General features: G+C 38.1%; 1 protein-coding gene across 5 annotated transcripts; it reads right to left on the reverse strand.

Annotated features, from left to right (window-relative positions):
* Nucleotides 1-220: 220 nt before the first annotated feature.
* Nucleotides 221-21,799, reverse strand: cgnb (cingulin b). Of its 5 annotated transcripts, none has more exons than XM_056268326.1 (22): nt 21,611-21,799; nt 19,839-19,930; nt 15,967-17,001; nt 15,280-15,380; nt 14,764-14,833; nt 9,317-9,441; nt 9,074-9,206; nt 8,235-8,447; nt 7,842-7,969; nt 7,046-7,072; nt 6,459-6,555; nt 6,096-6,308; nt 5,502-5,591; nt 5,088-5,333; nt 3,091-3,261; nt 2,743-2,904; nt 2,448-2,537; nt 2,268-2,351; nt 1,881-1,999; nt 1,662-1,770; nt 1,331-1,494; nt 221-408 (listed from the first exon to the last, which is right to left on the reverse strand). In XM_056268326.1, exons 3-22 carry the CDS (start codon nt 16,993-16,995, stop codon nt 276-278), a joined length of 3,504 nt encoding a protein of 1,167 aa, XP_056124301.1. In that variant the 5' UTR covers nt 16,996-17,001; nt 19,839-19,930; nt 21,611-21,799; the 3' UTR covers nt 221-275. The 5 variants fall into 5 exon arrangements, with proteins under 5 accessions (XP_056124301.1, XP_056124302.1, XP_056124303.1 ...); XM_056268327.1 differs by having other exon boundaries at nt 15,967-17,004; XM_056268328.1 differs by lacking the exon at nt 19,839-19,930.
* Nucleotides 21,800-22,366: the final 567 nt, after the last annotated feature.

Genomic DNA, 22,366 nt, shown 5'->3' on the forward strand with positions numbered 1-22,366 from the left:
ACAATACTAAAGGAGCTTTTGGTTGACAAATCTTTACATCGACTGCTTTATTAGGCCCTCAAACCTGTCTAACCCATCAACCCCTATCAAAGACACCTGACATCACTTCCTGTTGAAAAGGCTAGCCGTCCACAACAGCTTTTTCAGACTGTCGAATTCCTATAATATTGTATCCTTCATGTTTCAATATTTCATGTTTCTTTGTTATTTTTAGATGTACAAGAAAACACAAATCAAGCGTGTGCAAAAGATATTTCCCCCCTCTCGTTCAGTCTTTAACAGTTGGTGGTCTGAAGTGGCGTTTCAGTGAGAATAGATGTGATGTTTTTTGAGTCAGAGTAACTGTCCTCTTCCTCAGAACTCAAGGTGCTTCCCAGAGTTGGACGGCGTGATTGCTGAACCTTCCTCCTAACAAACAATCACACACACACACACACTTTAGACACCAGAGAGACCAACATCTGCCATAGACCAGCATTGTAAGTGCACCCTCTAGTGGTGAGAATGTTAATATAAATAACCAGTAAAAATGGCCACTCAAGAAATTGGGCCAAAAGTACATATTATATATCAATGGTGGGATGTAACCTAAAAGTAACGAAACCACTGACTGCTGACACTACTACATTTTTAAGTAGTGTGGCAGTAGCTCAGATGTTTTCAAGACAGTGTATATTTTTCCAGTATCAAGCTACTTTTTCCAGTGAGTAGCAGTAAATTGATCAAATAATATTATGACATCTAATTCTATATGTAGTGCCTTCATATAATTAACCAATTAATCATATTCATTTGAGTGAATTGGTTAATTCAGAGGGTCCAATTTTATGCAGCATTTCAAAAACAGATTCATTTGAGCCCCTGCATTTTACATCCAAATATTGTTGTGCTGGTTTTTGTAGATAGATATTTGTAGACTAAAATAAATCATACAACGTTAAAAAAAATGATAAATAATTTTATAAATTTAAACTAAGAAATAATAAAGTAATAAATAACTCATAAAATTACATTTTAACTAACTAATAATTTACAAATACATTTTTCACATACCCTAGTTTTTAAATACATTAAAAAAAACTATATTTAGTGCTATATTCAAGTTTATTTATCTGTTCAAGGCCATCATGCTTGTATTATTTTATAAACATAGGTACACATAAACATACATATATATATACACACACATACGTACATACACACACACACACATACGTATGTATATGTGTGTATATGTAAGTAGATATGTATATTTGTGTATATGTATATATGTATACGTGTATACATATATACACATACATACATACATGTATGCTTGACGGACACTCACTTGAGCTCGTTCTCCAGTGTGTTGACTTTGGCCTGCTGCGCCTCCTGTAGCTCCCGCTGCTCCTCAAGATCCCGCAGAACCTTCCGTCTGACACCCTCCAGACGCTCCACCTCCTCCTCACTCTCGTCCACCTGACGCTTCAGAGCCTTCACCCGCAGAGACAGCTAGAGACACAAACACACAGCAGCTGTTTAGATGCACAAACTCCTCCGAAGGTCTAGCTACATCTACACCTCATTTACAGAAATGACAATTAACAGAATTAAAAAGAGCTTTTTATTTCGAAGTACACACCCTAAGGTATGTGAAAGCTACATGTGTGTGTGCTTGCCTGGTCTCTCTGTTCAGCGTGTTGATTTCGCTCCTGGTCCAGGATGGCCGTCACGTCCTTAAGTTTCCTGTCCAATCTCCTCTGAGCAGCTAGAATGGTGTTTTTCTCTCTGAATGCACAAAAAGTAATGGATTTATTAATTCCCAGTTAAGTGTTGATTGATGACAGGAGTGTGTGTTTGTGCTTGTCTAGTATCTCTACTCTATGCAGCGTGTGTACCTCTCTTCACTGCGCAAACGGTCCTCCAGCTCCTGAACCTTGTGTTCTAGCATCGTGACCCCAGCAGAGGGACGAACCTGAGTGCCCATATCAGCTATACGAGACTTTAACTCCTTCATCTGAGAGACCAAGAGAGGCAATAAACAAATAGAAGATTTTAAACGCATAATAAAACTATGAAGGTGACAAAAGAGTGTTAAACGTGGGTTAACCAAATTTATTTTATTAAGTAACATTTCTTTTTATGGTTTCTGATCTAGCTAAACTAATTCTAAGAACTGTCAAAATAATTCAAATCTAAATAGATTAAACAAACAAATCTGGAAAAATGCATAATAAATAAATAAATCTAGAAACACTAGATTAAAAAAATGAATCTGCGTGTACCTGTCTCTCCAGTGCACTCTTATCCATCTCAAGATCATGTCGGGCTGAACGCTCTTGCATCAGTTCAGAACGGAGCTGATCCACCTAGAAAAGAAAAAAAAAATCTAAATCTATAATCTGTGCTTGCAAACACAACAAAAACAAAAATGACCAGCGTTTAACTAATGTGCATCTATGTACCTGCTCTCGACTGCGAGTGATGCGTTCGTTCAGTAGCTCCGCTCCACTCTTCTCCTCGTCCAACTCGATCTCTAATATCTTCACTTTGTCCTAAAACAAAAACATGCACTTTTATAAACATCCCTGAACGTTCATTTACGCATATCACTAAAACGACCCTATACGTTTTTTCATTTCCTGCCACTCTTGATCACATGAATATTCGATGAAGCCTCTGAAACATTTTTAAGAATAGGAACTGGGTGCTGTCAAGTTGGTTCACTCAAACGTCCAGGTGCCAAACCTACACGGTTACCTCTATCAGGCGGATCTCTCTGCTGCGGTCCGTCTGTGAGCTTCTCTCCGTCTCCAGCTCATCCTCCAGGTGTTTCAGACGACTGCTCAGTAGATCTTTATCCAGCTGAGCGCTGTCCCTCTCCTCCGAGCACGTCAGCAGATCTTTCTTCAGACGAGACACCTGAGAACCATACACAAACAAAGTTCATCTGGTGTGATCTGGGTTCTTTACTGAGAAGTTGTAGGTTCAAATCAGCCGGATCAAAGAACCTTGGGGCTCAAAGGTTAATAACAATAGATGTTAATGGACCCTGTGCGCTGTCGTACTTTGACACTGGGTGTCTAGTGTTCAGGTGGTCGGTCTCACCTCCTCCTGGGTGGTCTTGAGGAGGGCCTGCGCTCTCTGTAACTCAATCAGCCTGTCTTTACTGAGTCTCTGAGCGTCCTGCAGCTCTCGACGTGAACGATCCCTGAATTCATCCAGCTGAGACTGAAGAACCGTCACCGACTGACGCGACTCTCCCATCATACTCTCCATCTGATAGAAAGAAATGAAAGAAAAAAAGAAAAACAGCAAATAAACTCAGCCGAAAAAAGCCGGGGGGGGGGGGGGGGGGGGGGGGGGGGGGGGTCTGTTAAACGGTTAGTTCACCCAAAAATTTTAATTATGTCATTAATGACTCACCCTCATGTCGTTCCAAGCCCGTAAGACCTCCGTTCATCTTCGGAACACAGTTTAAGATATTTTAGATTTAGTCCGAGAGTTTTCTGTCCCTCCATTGAAAATGTATGTACGCTATACTGTCCTTGTCCAGAAAGGAAATAAAGACATCATCAAAGTAGTCCATGTGACATCAGTGGGTTAGTTAGAATTTTTTGAAGCATCGAAAATACTCGATTTTGGTCCAAAAATAATAAAAACTACGACTTTATTCAGCATTGTATTGTCTTCCGGTTCTGTTGTCAATCCGCGTTCAGTGACGCTGCTGACGTAAGACGCTGTTGATGTGTTATCTTCGACACAGAGGAAGACTTGCATTTTTTTTGGCCCAGCCATATTTATTTGAACCCGAATACATGGACACACCAGATAACACGTCAGCAGCGTCTTACGTCATCAGCGTCCCTGCGGACTCGTGAACACGGACTTGACAACAAAACCGGAAGACAATACAATGCTGAATAAAGTCGTAGTTTTTGTTATTTTTGGACCAAAATCGAGTATTTTCGATGCTTCAAAAAATTCTAACTAACCCACTGATGTCACATGGACTACTTTGATGATGTCTTTATTTCCTTTCTGGACAAGGACAGTAGCGTACATACATTTTCAATGGAGGGACAGAAACTCTCGGACTAAATCTAAAATATCTTAAACTGTGTTCCGAAGATGAACGGAGGTCTTACGGGCTTGGAACGACATGAGGGTGAGTCATTAATGACATAATTTTCATTTTTGGGTGAACTAACCCTTTAAAAGTGAGAGGACATTTCTTTTCTTGCCAAGTTTATATATATATATATACACACACACGTAAAATATAAAATATATGTAATATGCATTAAATTAATCAAAAGTCACAGTAAAGACATTTATAATGTTACGAAATTTTTTGATTTCAAATAAATTCTGTGCTTTTTAACTTTCTATTCAAAGAATCAGAGTTTCCACAAAAATATTAAGCAGCACAATCGTTTTCAACATTGACAATAAGAATAAATGTTTCTTGAGCAGCAAATCAGTATATTACAATGATTTCTGTAGGATCACTTTAGTGACACTGAAGACTGGATCAAGCAATTTTGCGTTTAAAAGACGTCTAATGGCCGTCCATACACAGCCCAGATGTCTAAAGGCAAAATTTGGGCTGTCGGGGAAAATTTTATAGACGTCTAAACCATAGTGCAAGAATAGACTAGTCATCAATTAGATAACAAAGAAATGAAATTAGTGAAGAAATGAAACCAAACACTTTGTAATCACGGTTTACTTTGCTTACATGATGGAATATCATACATCCCGTAAGTTATTCTGGAAAAAACGACATGTAACCAAATTCTAGGTTATTTTGGCTAGAAGTGGGTTACTCATAGCCGGACTATATTGGGTCTATAGTTAACCTAGACGGTGAAATGACGTCTATTGCTTGCTGGGAATGATCACAGGAATAAATAACATTTTAAAATATATAAAAGTTTTACAAGCTATTTTAAATTGTAAAAAATACTTCATAATATTATTGCTTTTACTGTATTTTTGATCAAATAAATGCAGCCTTGGTGAGCATGTCTTTCAAAAACACACAGTAAAAAATTGGAACGACCCCAAACTTTTTTTTTAAACAAAAAACACACATACTGTACCTCCTTGTTAATCTTCTCCAGAGATCGGTCCAGCAGTCTCTTCTGCTCCTCTATGTCGATCTTGCCGCGTCTCAGAGCTTCCCTCTCTCTCTCCCTCTCCTCCAACCGTCTGTTGAGCTCGTCTTTCTCCTGACCCAGCCGAGACACTGTGCGACGGGACTCCTCCAGCTGGTTCCTCAGGCTCCGGTTCTCCTCCTCCAGAACATCTGAGGAGCTGCTGTCAGGAACGCTGGACTGCAAGAGCGTCTGGTGACCAAGAGGAAAAGAAAGTTTAAAGAAAATCAATTTACTGTTTCTACAAAGAAATACTGAACTAAAGGAGATGAGATGAATGGTTATACCAATCATTTTTAAAGCAAAATGTAAATAAATGTACATGAATATGATTTTGAAGCATTTTTAGGGAGGTTTTACCATGCGGGCTATTCTCTCTCTCAAGCGAGCATTGGCCTCTTCAAGTTCTAGGTTGCTTCCAGTATCCAGAGATTGCTCTGACATGAAGGGCTACAGGAACAGGAAGTAAACAGATTAAAGAAACAAAAATTACATTTGCAAGAACTTTTTCTGTTCTCAAGGAAAGCGAGAAGCCGTAGAAGCAAAATCTGAGTCAATCAGAACATATTTTCCTTTAAAGTGCCATATTATGCTTTTTTGAACCAATCAGAGCAGAGAAAGCTTGCAGTAAGGAGGGGCTTAGAGAGACTGAATCTTCGAACAAACTGTTTTCAGACTCTTATTATTTTTATTATGAGAAAACTAAAGTGTTTTTTGACCTTTGATGCATGTATATATATATATAAATATATATATATTGTAGGAGACCTCCAAAACAAAATTAGAAACCTTTAAAATAGCATAACAGTGGCACTTTAAAATTCAGCTAGGTAGAGCAAGATTCTAGACCAACGAGCGGAGCTTCCTAACACGATGCAAACAAAATAAACCCGGCTGGTTAAAGCAAAAACAATTTTGCAAGAAATGTGATTTAATGCACCTTGTTAGAGTTACCTGTTGTGTTTTCTCCAGTGCCTTTGCAAGTTCCTCTTTGTCTTTCTTCAATTGGTCTTTTAGTCTGTCAATCTCTGCCTTCAGCTCCTTCTCTTGCTTCTCATTGGCTCTGGTTACCGATTTAAGCTCTTCTTCCTTTTTTGCTGCCTCTGCTTTCTGCTTTTCCACTTGTGAATAAGCTTTCTTTAAATCATCTCGGCACCGCTGTAACTCCTGAAGATGCAAATTACTGTTATTCCAGACTCTAAAACAAATCTATGCATCAAAAGAGAGCCTACACAGAGCACGGACCGGTGTCACAATGAATCTTTTTGAACTGAAGAACAGAGAAAATAGATTGTGGCGCTTCTTTATGTATCTCACCTTCATTAAAGGGTTTGAATCAGTTTCATCAGTTTGCTTCTTAACTGAAAGCAGCTTCTCTTCCAGTTGCTTCTTCTCATGCTGAGCCTGCATCAGCCTGTCCAATGAGACAAACACAAATTAAAATACACTAACAAACAATGCTACATTCAGCAATGTTAGTGCAGATAGCCACTAAAATTATTCATCCTGTAGAAGAATCAACATTATCTAGATAAATCTGTATTATTTCAGAATCGAAATGATTCATGACATGAAAAAAAAGGCACGAGCGTCCACAAGAACGTTTGACATATTAGTAGAATTCAATTATTGTGTGATTAGATTTGATGTAACAGCTCAGATTGCAAGATTGAAGGATTTTGATTAGTCTTTAATCATAGCTGACTTTTATTAGACTTAATAACCTGAAAATTGAAACCAGGTTAATAGACTCTAGTAGTGTGTCAGTATAACTAGTACAGCCAGATTCTGTGAAAGATTACCGATTTAAACTAAAACACTTCATCAATCGTAGTTAATTTGATTAGATGATTCATTTCTGCCTGTGGTGTCAGCAGTTGTGCGCCTACAGGACTTTGTCTCACTTTTGAAATGCGTTGCACTGCCCTCGTCTGGCAAACCAAGAGTGAACACATACAACAGAAAGACAACAATGAACATTCAATGAGCAAATCTGACATGAACTCATAAAACAACAAAGGCAAACTAAGACAACATATAAAACACTATAAAAACTATGAAACCTGTGGGAAAAGATTGTGATGTATACAGTTCATTCATCATGTCAAATCAAATGTCCTTTAAAACAGCTTTTTTTATCCACTAATAAAAAAAAAAAAAAAATAAAAAAAAGAAGTTAATACTTTTTGTTGCATTAAATTGATAAAAAGTTATAGTTATGATGTTACAAAAGATTCATATTTCAAACAAAATGTTGTGCTTTCTATTCATCAAAGAATCTTGGAAAAAATGTATCAGTGTATTCTTGAGAAATATTTTTGTGGACACAGTGAATGTTAAAAAGGGGTGTTGGTCACAAGGTTGTTTGTATATGATTAGCAATTAATCACTTGACTCCTTAGACAAATACGGACTTAAACCTTGGAGTGACACCTTAAGATCTTACACGAAATTATAATACACAACTATGCAACCTTAATTATTTAAAACATTATGCACATGTTATGTCCCCTTAAAATATGCACATTTTAAAGGTTGCAGGGTCACTGTGTTGTTGGTCATTATTGGTGGGCTTCACTGCACCCACATTGCATCTGCATAAACTTGTTGGACCCACCCACATCGATCGCATCACCAACATTTTGGCATCACCATTATTAACATTCTTCAAATGTCGATGCTTGATGTGTCAGAGCTTACTCTCGGTTGGCAGAGCTGCACTGCTCCTTCCATTGGTCGCTCTGCTCTTTGTATCCCTCCAGCTCCTCCTCCAGAGCCATGATGGAGGCGTTCACCTTCTGACGCTCCTCCTCGATTTCCATCTGAGACTGTGAATAAGGCAAGATCAGGTGGTAACAGTGAAAACTTCAGTTCTATACTTTGCACCCATTCAGATTCATGAAACTGTTTAGACAACCAAGCAGATCACAAACCCGAATGCATCCGGCCTAGTTCAACTACTCCTAATCATGCAAGACAAGACAAGCAATAAAACATCTCTCTTCCATGTCAATCCCCTTGAGGCAGGGACTATAAATGTGAGAAACAGGCATTCATCACCCTGAAGGTATTTGTCTTGAAGTGTACGTTCACCTGTGAGACGGTCTCCATGCTGTGACGCAGGGCGTCCATGTCTTGACTGTACTCCTCTCTCAGGGACTCCATCTCTTTATCGTGGGACTCCACCTCATCCTTCAGGGCCCCTTTCAGAGCGGTGAGCTCTCGCTCCCTCTGTCTCAGTGTGTCCTCCAGTTTCTGCCTCAGCATCAGAGACTCCGACAGATCTGCCTGCACCGTCATCAAGTCCTGAAGAGAAAAGGAAACTGGAATGATTAACAAAAATTAAATTTGATTTCAATTCCACATTCACAATGCACATTGGTCCAAAGCAGCTTTACAAAGAATAATATCTTACAAAACCCCAGCAAGCAGTTTAAGTCAAAGGTTTGGACACACTTGATTGAATTAATGATTGTCATGGTCTTAAAATCATTTTGCTCTAAAGGTATGGATGGATGGATTTTATTGAATTAATTATTGGCATGATCTTAAAAACCTTCTGATCTAAAGGTTTATGTGGATGGATGGATGGCCACTACATTTGTGTTATTTCATAGTTTTGATTACTTTATTTTCAATCATTAAGAATACCAGTAATCATAATAAAGAATAAGTAGGTGTGTCCAAACGTTTGTCTAGTTCTGTATGTGTGTGTGGATACTGTATATCTAACATTGTGTATCTTTTTTAAATTTGATTATCTGGAGTTCGCATTCATTTACACTTTAAACGGTGAATAATAAATCAATTCATATATCTTGCTGTAATTTTATTTTAACTTTGTATATATTTATATTAATACATTTTTATGTTTTAAGCATATAAAAGGCTGATTAAGGGTCATTAATGCTAGACACCACAATCATGCTTACTAGCTGCATTGTGTCAGACTGAGGAGAGTTTTCCGGCATCCGTCGGAGTTCCTCCTGGAGCTGAGCTAGCTGATCCTCCTGTTGCCGTAAGCGAGACTCCACCAACTCCCGATCCATCCGCAGCTCCACCATTCTGAAGACACATCACACAAATCCAATCATAAGTCTATACCTAACAGGGTTATACTTTCTGTTGGAAATTTGCTTCATGTTTTGATGTTAATAAGGCACACGGAGACTTACTGATCCTGGTTTTCCTGCAGTTCTCTCTTGGTCTTGTCCAGTATTTGCTGTAATTGGGTGTTCTTGTTGAATTCCTGCTCCAGTTCAGTCTTCATATTGCTGTCATTCACTAAGATCTGAGGACCCTGTGGAAAACCAAATCCAAATAAGCTTCAACAATTAATGGAGTGGCCTAGGTTCGTAACCAATATATCTCTATTCACAGCAAGCTGTTCATTACCACAGAAACACTGATGCATTTACAATGGAAGTCTATGGACGAAAACATTCCAGTAGGTTTAAAAACAGAATTATATATTTTCAACAAAGCACTTATCGTAATTTTCCCACACACAAATGTGTTTTATAAGCTGTAAAGTTCATTCTTGAACCGGTGGGATTACTGTTCAAGGTGGCTGAACAGGCTAACATTACTGACATAAATTCTGTGACAAGTTTTTTTGCTATGTAAAAACTCTTTCCTGGTACCTTGCGTGCAGTATATGAAAGTTACAGGGTTAACTGGCTGAACGTGGTTATGACAGGAGGAATTAATTTAATAATTTTTCACAGACAAGATTACTAAGTGATTTTATCACACAGTCATATGTTAACATGTATACTTCAGGTCTGGTGGTTTCCAGCAAACTACAACTTATAATTCTAAGTGTTAAGAACTGTAAAACTGATTTCAACATGCTTTATCAAAGCAGAACACATGTAGCTTTGTTCATACAAGTTGCAGCCCGAAACAAACATGCACATTTCTACAAGGAGGATGATCGGTGTGATCTCGGGGCTATGCATTCATCTTACACCAGCCATTTTGCCTTGAATTTCCCCTCAGGAATCAATATATCCTGTCTTATCTAATGTATCAACACTTCACAAGTTATTCTTACTGCCAATCACCTCTTTAGTAATAATTCACAAAAATGCTGTGGGGAGATTCTGACTGACTCTGATACAGATACGTTTTAAATTAATCATCTTACAAATGTACATTGCTGATCTTAATGAGGAAGCACACCGAAACATAAAACAATTTGATCTGAAACATCTTTAAAACACACACACACACCGCCTGTAGCCAAGCTGTCTGCTCCTCAAATAACCCAGTCCTCTAGGATATCCCATCTGACCATTCAACTGCTGCTGCCATCATTATAATGACCACACATGGCTACTACGAGGTCATTTGAACTGACCTCTTGTGTTGCAGGGTCTAAAGTTACTTCTTGAATAAAATAGAACACATTAAAGTACAATTGAAGGGTGCGTCTCAATCAGCTCCCTAGCTTCTGAAGTCATGAATCTGTATTTAGTGTTTATAAATTAGGGCACTGGTAAGGACAGTAAGGACCCTGGCTCACTACACACTGGGACACTCATGACTATTTCTGGGGACATGACATCCTCATTGTACAACAAAATCACTACTGGCATTTATGAACAACAGCAAAACTGATATCTTTCTGATGTTTTTTTTTAATGTTATTTAAAGTACATTATGATAAATACATTGCTTGTTACATACACGTGCAACATTTCAGCTGTAAGTAAATTATAAATGTTAGTTAGATTATGTTCATTTACCTGTCTAGCGATGTATGTTTATGCTGAAATATAATTAAATAATGGTTTGTATTTTAAAACATCTATCGCGTGTCATTATGTGTAGTTGAGTTGGCTCATGTGATTTATGCTTCGCACTTCAGAACTTGCGTTAAGGGAACATAGTGAACATCAATGCTCCCTGGTTTTCACAGTGCATTGTGGGACTTTTTTAGCGAGCGATTATGGCCCTGTCCCAAATGGCACACTCCGGACTTGTGGACTTCCTCAGAGTCCACACTTCGGTGACGTCATGTAGTGCAGACCTATAGGGCCCTTAGCGTGAGTCCGCGAGGGCGCATTGAGAGGTATTTTTGGGACAGACTCGATCGTCACGCCGGAAACAGGAAGATGGTCTGATTGTTGTTATGGACAGGAGCTACAGGTTCGGGGAAATATGCTGCCTATTGTTGTTGTGTTTACATATGACTCAGTAAAGCCCTGACATTCTGTTCTATTTATTTAATGAATCATAATGTGATCGTATTATTAAGCTCGCTATTATTAGCCTATGTTTGAGACATCAACCACTGGTCGATGATCATAATGTTTGTATAAACTTGTCATAAAAACCGTAATGATAATTACACTTATATTTTCTTCTCAGCCATGTTAACAATTGTCCGTGAGCGAAATCTCCTCCCATCCGTTGTCTGATTGGCCTTTCGCAAGGATTCCTGGGTAGTTAAAGTGCGTAGAGCCTGCATCTATGCGGGCTTCGCGGAAGACCGCTTCCAAGGGTACAAAGGGGGCGCTGCTGAGCACACTTCAGAGCGTTAAAATGCTAAATGGGACGGCCTACGGACTCGTAGACTCGGCGAGCACGCGCAATTTAAGTCCACGAGACCGAAGCTCTGCATGAAGTGCGCCATTTGGGACAGGGCCTGTGTCAGTGCACTGCTAGGATTTTGCCACTGAGACAGCCCCTAAAATGTCCGACTCCCTGATCAGTGCCCTTACTGAACTAGGGAGGTGATTGAGACGTACCCAAAGTCATGTTGTTAGAAGTAAACTTCTAGCACAAGTGTAAATCAAAACAATTAGCCATGTAGATAATAATTAGAAAAAATTCTCTTAAAGGGACAGTTCACCCAAAAATGAAAATTAAGTCATCATTTACTCACCCTGGTGTTGTTATAAGCACTATGCCTTTTTTCTTTTTAAACAGAATTTTTCAAATGTCCCGCTTGCGCTCGTCCATATAATAGCAGTGAATAGCGATCAGCATCAAACTTTTTTAAAAAGATGCATAAGTATCACAGAATGACCCCATGCGACAAGTGTCATATATTCAAAGTAGGTTAGGTTTAAAAAAAACTAAATTGAATGTACTATTTAAAAATTTCTATTTCTTCTGTACACGACTGCACGTTCATACAGACACGCGCAGAAAACACACATAAGTTGTGATAAATGAGTTGAATATCTCTGGACCGAAACTTAGTTTGTATTCTTGTTTGCGATGAACACAACAGATAAATTCACATCAGAGAAGAAAGTTTATGAAATGTATTTTGTGTCACATTTTTGTGTGCCTTGTGTGTTTATTCTGGGAAAGTTGGAATGAACTGTGACGCTAATAGTGTCTCATGAACGCGCAGCTGGGCGCGGAAGACCAACGGCCAAGGTCAGGATTTTCATTAAATAAAACATTCAATTTTGGTTCGTTTTTCACCAAACCCTATTGTATACAGAACACTTGGAATATATGACACCCGTCGAATAGGACCATTCTGAGATACTTCTGCATCTTTTTTTTTTTATCTTGATGCTGGTCACTATTCAATGCCATTATATGGACGAGAGCGAGCAGAATTTGTTTTTTTAATTCTCCTTTTGTGTTCCGAAAAAGAAAGAGGGCATACGGCATTTGAACAAAATCAGGGTGAGTAAATGATGACTTAATTTTCATTTTTGGGTGAACTAATCCTTTAATCCCAGCATTTGCTATATAACCTAACGGCATCACATAAGCTAAAAGGATCAACTTCCGTTCAAAAGCTTGGGGTCGGCATGATTTTTTTCAATGTTTTGGAGTCTATTCTGCTCACCCAGGCTGCATTTACTTGATCAAAAAATACAAGAAAACATTGTCAATTATAATATTAAAATAATTGCTTTTTATTCTAATATATTTTAAAAGGTAATTTACTTCTGTGATGGCAAAGCTGAATTTTCAGCATCATTACTCCAGTCTTCAGTGTCACATGATCCTTCAGAAATCATTCTGATTTGCTGCTCAAGAAACATGTCATTATTATTATCAATGTTGAAATCTGCTTAATGTGGTAACCGTGATATATTTTTATTGTTATTTTAAGAAATTCGTTGATGAATAGGAAGTTCAATAGCAAAATCTTTTGTAACATTATAAATGTCTTTACTGTCACTTTCCAGGCAATTTAATGCATCCTTTTTGAGTAAAAGTACTAATTTCTTCTTTTTTTTAAATCTTACTGACCCCAAACTTTTGAATGATATAATCACAGTCTGACCACTAAAATCTCCAAGCATCTGACGAGGTTTACTCCACGCTAATAAGCTTAATTCACAACAGTCAAAACGTCTCCCGGCAATACTGCCCACAACAACAGAGTTTATCATGCATGGACGAGCTCTCAGTGGGATACAACAGCGCAAAAGGCCGTACAACTAATGTGCCCATTAAAACCGTAACCCAAACAGACATGCTGAGGGCCCCCGGGTCGAGGGGAAACCCTCCCTCACAGGTATCCATTTCCAGTGTAACTTAATTATTGATGGATCACAAAGAGCGAGCTCTCGACCACGCAGCCCTAATCAGCTTTCCTCGTTGATGCGACGGTTGCCAAGAGACTGTAGGAGGATATTTCAAACACACAGGAAGCTTATGCAAACACGTAGGCTGACAATATTAAAACAGAAACGCACATTCATGCAAGCATGTGTACACAGGAAGACTAGATAGATGAACATACAGAAGCGCTCTGTCTTCACGCAAAAATGAAAATGATTTACTTACTGGGGCAGTTAAGCACCACAAAAGTAACATTAAAGTGGTCATCAAGTCTTTTGTTGTCATATGATAGCTTTGTGTGTGCAACAAACTTTAACGAACAGAATTTAAGTGGTTTTTCATTGATAAGCCATTCTAGTGTGCTATGAGAACCAGATCAGTCCGATTCATGAACAAATCACACAGACTGGTTTTGTGAACAGAATCAAACTGTTCAAAAAGAATTTGTTCACAAATTGGACATCGCAACAAGGGAATTAAATTTGAGCCTGAAATGTCTATCATATGACTTCAGAAAACTTGAAATATACTGTAGCACATATTTGTTATTTTAGAGCTTGATTCTTGATCATTCAATAAATAAATTTAATCGATTAATTTATAATCAAAATTATATTTGCCAGGTTTTTCCTCAAAGTCACCTTTTGTGTTCCACAAAACAAATGTCAAATGGGTTTGGAATGACATGAGGATGAGTTAATGACTCCCCCTTTAAATAAAGTCTCTAATTGGTTGATCTCTCTTTAAAACACATAATTATAATGCTTATTGCCCATTTAAAACTCTATCTTTATGAATAAAGGAGTGTGCTTGTAAAATACAGTCGTTCGTTGCTGTTATCTTCTCTCACGGTCTCAGAATATCTTTCTGTGTTACGTTGTCACTTTCAAAACACACTCGCAATGCAAAACAGGGATGCGATACGCAAACCATGGGCACACGCACACACACACAAACACACACACACACACACGCACGCACGCACACGCCTTCTCTGGATGTAGTTTCCTCATTCAACAAATGCTGCTGAGCACTGCTGGGAAATGCAAACTGATTTATTGAACATGAGCATGCTTACCTTCACCTCACAGAACCTTTCATGAATGAGACTCGTTTTGCGTTTGATGGCCGCCTCGCTCTCAATAGACCTAGTGTTAAATATGAAAGGAAATCGAATGAACCAGAGGAAAAAAAAAAGATTATGGCATGTTCAGAAAAAAAAACTGCAAAATGCTAAGATGGTGGGGTTGCGTTGAAGTCGCTAGGGTGTTTTAAGTGGTTTTGAGCATGTTAGTACTCTGCTTGGATGTTAGGATCTTGCTAAAGTTTTCAGAGTGGTTTTTAGCATGTTGCTATTTGTTCAAATCCCTAATCTCCAAGTATGAGCAATACAGAGTGTAAACTTACAAAATATGATTCAATTCTCTCGAGCCACTCGTGCAGTATTACAGCTGTCAACAGTAATATTGTTATGTGAAAGCAAAACTTTTATAAAAGCATGAAGTCTGTCTTTATGCATTAACTAAACTAACTTCATATACTGTAAAGTACATAGGTAACTGTGAGGCTTGGTAAAATAAAAGTATTATTGTACCCCTCTTTGAGTATGTTGTAAATGGCTTGTTTAGTCTGGGCATCCTCTCCATTTCCATTCTCTGTACTGGTGGTCTGGCTCTTTATGAGGTCAGGGGTTACCTGAAAAAAAGTCAGAAGGAGCATTATTTTTCAAATACCATACATAAAATGCCCCTACTACCTAACAGACATCACTGAAATGGATATTTAGAGAAATAAGCCAATCAAAAAACGTGTTGGCCAATCAAAAACTTTGAGGCGGTTCTTCAACCATAGGTGTAACTTTGGTGCGAGATTACGTCCTCTCCAAATTCCGCCCTCCAAAGGCGTGTTAGCCAACTCGATGCCAGCAATCTAGAACTTACGAAATGATTGGCTAAACTTTCAGAACATTTTTGCCATGCTATTCCAAAAAAATAATAATAATAATTTAAAGTCACAATGAAATGGAAGTAGCAATAGATCTTTTCTTCCATATTGTGACGTACATCCAAGTGTAACGGAATATCAAAAAAGAAAAAAATATATAGGGCTGGGATTAGTTACACTCCACTCAAAAGTGGAGGCTGATAAACACAAGCTTCAAGGGCTTGAAGTAAATGTCACCAAAGAAAACTCATTTGCACCAGAAGATTCAGTAAAGACCTTTTGATTAAAAATTATGAGGTCAAAAGGCTATAATACAAACAAGATCTTGAGGACTCACTGGTTTCTTTGGAATAGCAGGTGGTGCCTCCTTGGGCACAAACAGCTTTGGTGATTGGCTAAAAGTGAGAGGTTTGGAATTGGGTATAGCAGCCACTTTAGCCACAGATGTGGAGTCTCGTCCTAGACTGCCGGTTGACGGTTTTGGTGAGCTGAGTTTGGGCACTGCAGCTGGGGTAATAGAAGCATAGGGGTTTATTGTTGGGGAAGTTGGTGGGGCTTCATCAGTAGGTTTGTTAAGGGCATCCACACTGTGAGACCGAAGTCTGTTATCAAGACGAGGCTGAGTTCGGGATTCTGAGATGGGAACATCACCAGAACCACCACCACCAAACCGGCTAATGAGTTTATTAATGGGAGCCAGGGACTTTGTGTCTATAGCTGGGGCCTTGTCCTCATCCAATGGGGCTGGGAGAGTAGGGAACGATCCATTTAGCCCTGTTCCATTCAGACTACTCCCAGTCCCATTCTGCTTGACCTTCCTAAGCCCTGCTTCATTAAAGCCATCATTGTCCTTTTTGTCCACCTTAGAAGCAAGAGCAGAAGGGGTAAGGCGTCCTGTAGTCCTGGCCTCAGCTTCTCCTTGAATCCCTGCCTGTCCATCACCAGGTGGCCTCCTTAAAGGGCTACCAAATTCCTCATCAGGAGAGCTAGGTTGTTCAGCAGGAATATAGGAACCCTGGGGAGTTCGAGCCCCTTCCCTTTGTCCCAGAAACAGGGTGCTGTATGGAGAAGTCTGAGAGACAACTGGGGCTGAGCTCTGGATTTGTGGTTGAGTCTTCAGCTGTACCCCGTAAGAGTCTCCCTTTTCTCCGTCCTGGAGCACCACGTACGGCTGTCCTGAAATGCCTTGCACCCGCACAGCTACTCCATACTTAGACGGCGAAAGAGTCCCGTTGTTGACACCAACTCCACCAGCCATTCGACTTCTGTCTGGGAACCCTCCGCCAGCATCGTCCAAATCTTTGATGAAGCGGATCTGTACGCCGTAGTCCAGAGGGGGCTTCCTGTCTGCTGAGAGGGAACTCATTGTGACCTGCTATGGTACCAAGACAAAGAATTTAGTAAGTCACTGCACCAGTCCATTTAGAGACCAGACTAAAAAGCTAGACTGTTTTGTGGACTAATTGAGGAGCCCAAAGTGAGGACAGATACACAAAGGTGGCATGACAGTAATGAACCAATTAAGGGCAGACTTCATATTTAATTTTTCACATGTGAAAACAAGGCTGTGTTGGATAGATGTACAGTCTGATCGAAAGAAAAACAACCTACAATATCCAGAATATTTTGTCCACTAGAAATTCTTAGCAAAGGTCTGCATCTGGTTACAAAGCAGAACCCCGAACAGACTTTTGATTCATGTAAACTTAGACATGGCATCTACTTCTTGTTTCAGTCCCACAGGACAGGACTACAGGACTTGATACAGTTTTGCTGCTTCCATCTTGGCTCACTTTTTAAATTTGAGTTGGACTATTACTTTTACTAATTTCCCAAGAGACCCTTTAACAATCCTCTCCCCACTGCTTGATATAGTGTCACACCTTGATAAATAGAAATATGCAGGAGTTTTGTACGCGACACAGCTATCAGGTATCGGCACAGGTATTGAGAGTCTTCTCACATTTGTAAAGAGAAAGATATTGTTTGTGTGTGACAAACAGGTGTGTCTGCTGATAGGAGCAGGTTCTAGCACATTCCACTTGGCTTCCAGTCTTCCCGTTTTCCTAGAACACAGTTCCAGTATACGAGCAGTAACATTAGTTCAAAAATAGCTTATCACTGTGAAGGCAACATTCCTTAAATCATATCAAAGCGGTAAGCCGCACACATGGCACGTTGAAGTGAAGGATCAAAAATGCAGAGCCTAATCTGCTGAGTAACTGGTGTTTATAGAGACGCATATATGCTCTATTGTACAAAACATGTGATGCAGAAAACATCCACAGCTATGCAGGGCATCGTCTAAAGCCCTTATTACAACACATCAGAGAGTGTGTTGCTTGAAGTCTTGAAACCATTTCAATCTGCAGTATCCATGCAAATCAAGAATTCTAGAAGAATTGCTGTGTGTTATAAGTATTATGTTGCATCCTGTGTTAGACACCAAGTTACTATGCACCAGCATAACACTGGTGGCAAAAACTCAGAAGACAATGAGATCTAAAATAACAGTCCATAATCTCTGGTCTATCAATGAATAACTTATTGAAATGGGGGGATTTGGTTACATTATAACTGTCAGCGGCACTGTTGAAGCATTAGGTCTGATTAGCTACTCAAAGTAAGCCATTGTCTTCCTCGCATAGGTGGGATTCCAAGCATTCCTGCAAAATGGAACCACCATGTGATTTCTCATTGGTTAAAGGAGATTAAGTACATTTTTAACTGTACATTTTTGACAAAAATACACACAAAGTAGCCAAATGAAAACTGTTCACAGTTGCGAGTTTTCCAGGTTTGGGTATTTGGACATGATTCTCACTGAATGCAAGGCACTGGGTTCAACCTTTTGTCTTTGAAGGAATGTTACTAGACTAGATCATCATTTCTCTGTGCAATCTTCTATTCAAGTAGTAAAGTTAAGTCAAAGTTGTATTGCACATATGACTTAAAGCATGTGATGATTGATTTCTCTGTAATTAACCAATTAACATTTATGGTGGTACCACCTAATGAACGCAACATAGACTAGTTCTACCAAAATGTAGGAAAAAATGTCATATCACATTATAATTTCTAATCATTAGTCTAAAATAATGTCTTTGATTTAGCATGTTAATAATTAGTACGCTTATCTTTTACTGATACTCCATTTTACTGTAAATAAACACCTTTCAATTTTAAATTCAACCACTCTACTATTAATGTTTTGTCACACGTATCACTCATAATTTTGTATATTTAAAGTGTTAATGAAATATAAGCAGCAAGAGGTCTTTTCTTCCATATTGTGATGTACATCCGAGAGTATACTGATACTGTACTGATAATCTTCCGTTTTCATTTGATTACTTGAATCAGTGAATAACCTGGAAAGTAACAAAACTCAAACCACACTCAAATTTTTGTTCTGTATGTATGACTATACACATAAAAAGCATAATTATGAATTATGTAAATGTGTACAGTACACACACGTTGGGTTTCCATAGACATAATGATTTGTACTTTACAAATTGTAGCCTAGGCCTATATCTTATCCCCTAACCCTAAACACATACAACCTAAAAAATAAAAATAAAGGATAATTTAGTATGATTTATAAGCGGTTTTCTTCACGGGGACCCAAAATGTCCCCATAAGATCAAATATTTCTGGTATTACTATCCTTGTGGGGAGATTTTGTCCCCAAAACGTAGGAAATACCTGAACCACACACACATACACAGTATGCACTATGTTACAGATAAATGATCATTACAACAGATCCTTTAGGTTTGTAATAACAGATACACTAACATGACTCACCCCGACTGCTTTTTTTTTTTTTTTTTTTTGGTTGATAGCTTTTTGCAACAAAAACCTAAAACAGATTTGTTTGGGAATCTGTATCAGTTTCCACTTTCTTTGAAAGAATTAATATCCTAAGGGTACTTATGTTTGAAACTAGTTGGCTTTAATCCATTAATTGTTATCTTGGTTGACGCTAGGGAAAATACTTTGTCAATTATGAAAACACTGCCTTTAGCCCAATTTTTTTTTTTTTTACTTTTCAATACTTTCAAATTGTCACCAAACGTAATGTAAATGAATTTACATGGGCCCCCAAAAAATAGACTCTTAACCAAGTAGCATCTGTGCTATCTGAAAACCATGCCATTTTTCTAACCAACTTATAACATCTTTAATACTTTTAATTACTTTTACCCAACTGGTCCCAAAGTTATTTTCACTTGGGTTTATGCAGTTAGTTCTCCTCAGGTTTACACAGGTGTCCAAGCAGAATAACCACAAGAACACTGTAAAAAAGTATATGATCAGATCAATAAGATATGACAACATATGTTTTTACATTACTTTAACTCATCAAAATAAGTTAAGCAATTTTCAAAAATGTTATGTTATACAAGATTACTAATCTTTAAGTCAGTTTAATATTAAGTTTAAATGACTTTAACAGCCAAGTTGATTGTACTTAATAATAAGGCAGCAACTTTTTTTGACAGTGAACGTTCCACAAACGTGTCAACCAGAAAGTGTACAAATACTTTTTGTCTTCAATCTGAAGAGAATACACATTGTTTAATTTATGTTTTGCTAGAAAAGTGTATGTGTGCTACCTTTCTGTAATACAAATGCTGGATACTTAGCAATCTAATGCCATTTAAAGATATTAAGACATTTTTAGAGTGCCATGGCCAACTACTTTTGGACAAAGCTAATGTTGTGTATAATAAAACACAACATGTTATTATGACAGTATGGAAGGAATAAAAGGGCATATTTATAAAAGAAAAAGCAGTACTCTCACAGAAAACAAGTGAAGCTCCATTTAGAATAATGGTTTTCTTATCACCTTAAACACCCAATCCCGATTATTTAAGCTTAGGTTATAGCCTATGCTTTGAACTCTGTCATAACTGGATATATCCAAGCACTGATGTAATATGATAGCTTTTGGCTAGTTTTTGTTGACAAAATAATGTAGCTTGATGACTTGATAATAAACAAGAACAAGCTAATAAACAAGAACAAAACAATATTCATTAGAGAAATCAAAGTTTTAAACAATAGGCATAAGCAAAATACTATCGCTACATATTTGCCAATGTGGACAAAGACTCATAGGTTGTGCACTTAACTTACTCACTGCAATTAATTAATTGTAATTTTATTATTTATATTTTATTTGCCAGTTTATGTACTAGTACAGGATAGAATTTGGGTTTGAGACTATGTTTGAGTTATTGTTCCATTTACAAGTATGTTCCATAGGAAATAACCAAGAGCTAAATATTAAATTACACTGAGACAGGCACTTTTTGTCCCTAGTGTCTCTATTCACGGACTTAAGAGAGATGAGGAAGCACAAGCAAAATGCAGAATGAAAATTTGTTTTGGTAGTCCTGTAAATTGCGTCACACCCACCCAGCGAGTCAGTCAGTATCGGCGGGATCGAAACCCGCTGTTATTTAAATATACAGTTACATTAATATTACAATGAAGACTTTATGGCTACAGTTTGGATATATTGATTAGCTGTGTTGTCCTCTGACTTTGTTAAAGAGACAGAAACAAAAGTGCAATATAGACAGACAGATGTATAATAGGCTATTTGAGACCGAAGACCCCTTCCAATAATATGGGATGCGCAACGCTGTCTACAAACAATTTACAAAAATGATGCTGATCGGTCCCGGTGAGATCACAGTAGGGGAGATCAAAGTAATTTACTTTATTATATAGTCGTTGACCAGCGCATCTTCACTGTAATCCAGCCTGCAGCCATCAGACACAAAGCAACAGGTGTTTATCTGCTTCGCTCAGCAGAACTTGAGTGTAAATTTGAAGCCATGTGATTATGGATTATAAGAACTCAAAGGCTGGACACAAACCCGCAGCCATGAACAAAAACAAAAACCAGAGAGCCAAAGGCAAATGTACACAGCTGAGTAAACAAAGACATTCCTTCTGCTTACCTGTTTTCTGAAACCTTCAACAATGACCTTCAGAAGGCACACAATAATAAAAAAGCCCTTTCTAGGTTTAGTCGCTATTAAAAACTCTTAGTTGAGAACAAGGATGAATAGTCCATGCAAAACTGTCAGTGCGTTTTTTCCGAAACAACCTGTTGCCTTTGCGTCATCGGTCCGCCCCTCTTGAGCGCTCATTGGCTGGAGAGTTGTCCCAAGGCCGACCGATGGGAACATGTTATTGGCCAATATCCAACGTCAATCTAATACAAATTATTCAGGACCCGCCCATTAACCAATTTAAGTAACCCGAATCCACTGTTTATTGCCGTTAAAACTGCATTTTGATTGTGTAACCCTAAAACAAAATAATATAAAATATAAAAAACACAATACATTTTTGAAATGCAATTTTCTAAGAAAAATAGCCTAAACGCTTATCCTAAGGTGATAACAAATAATGGTTAAAGTCAGATAATCTAAGAATTTTAAAACATGCAATGTTCAGTTTGTTATGAAGATTTATTTGCTAATACATCAGTTTATTTGAGTATATTCAAAATGGAAAATGTGAATATTTGATAGTAGATCATTTTCGTATAGGTTGGGCCTCATATCAGAAAAACATACTCATTTGTAAAATCATGGATCTGGGAATGTTTTATACATTTGTTCTGTTCGTGTTTCATGAGTTAGGCCATCCACAGCTTGCTGTAGCATTACTATCAAGTTGGTAGTCCTAAAACCGGGATAAATATTTGC

This window comes from Rhinichthys klamathensis, unplaced genomic scaffold, assembly GCF_029890125.1.
Source record: "Rhinichthys klamathensis goyatoka isolate OS25496 unplaced genomic scaffold, OSU_Roscu_1.1 h1tg000271l_1, whole genome shotgun sequence".
Classification (NCBI taxonomy): Eukaryota; Metazoa; Chordata; class Actinopteri; order Cypriniformes; family Leuciscidae; genus Rhinichthys; species Rhinichthys klamathensis.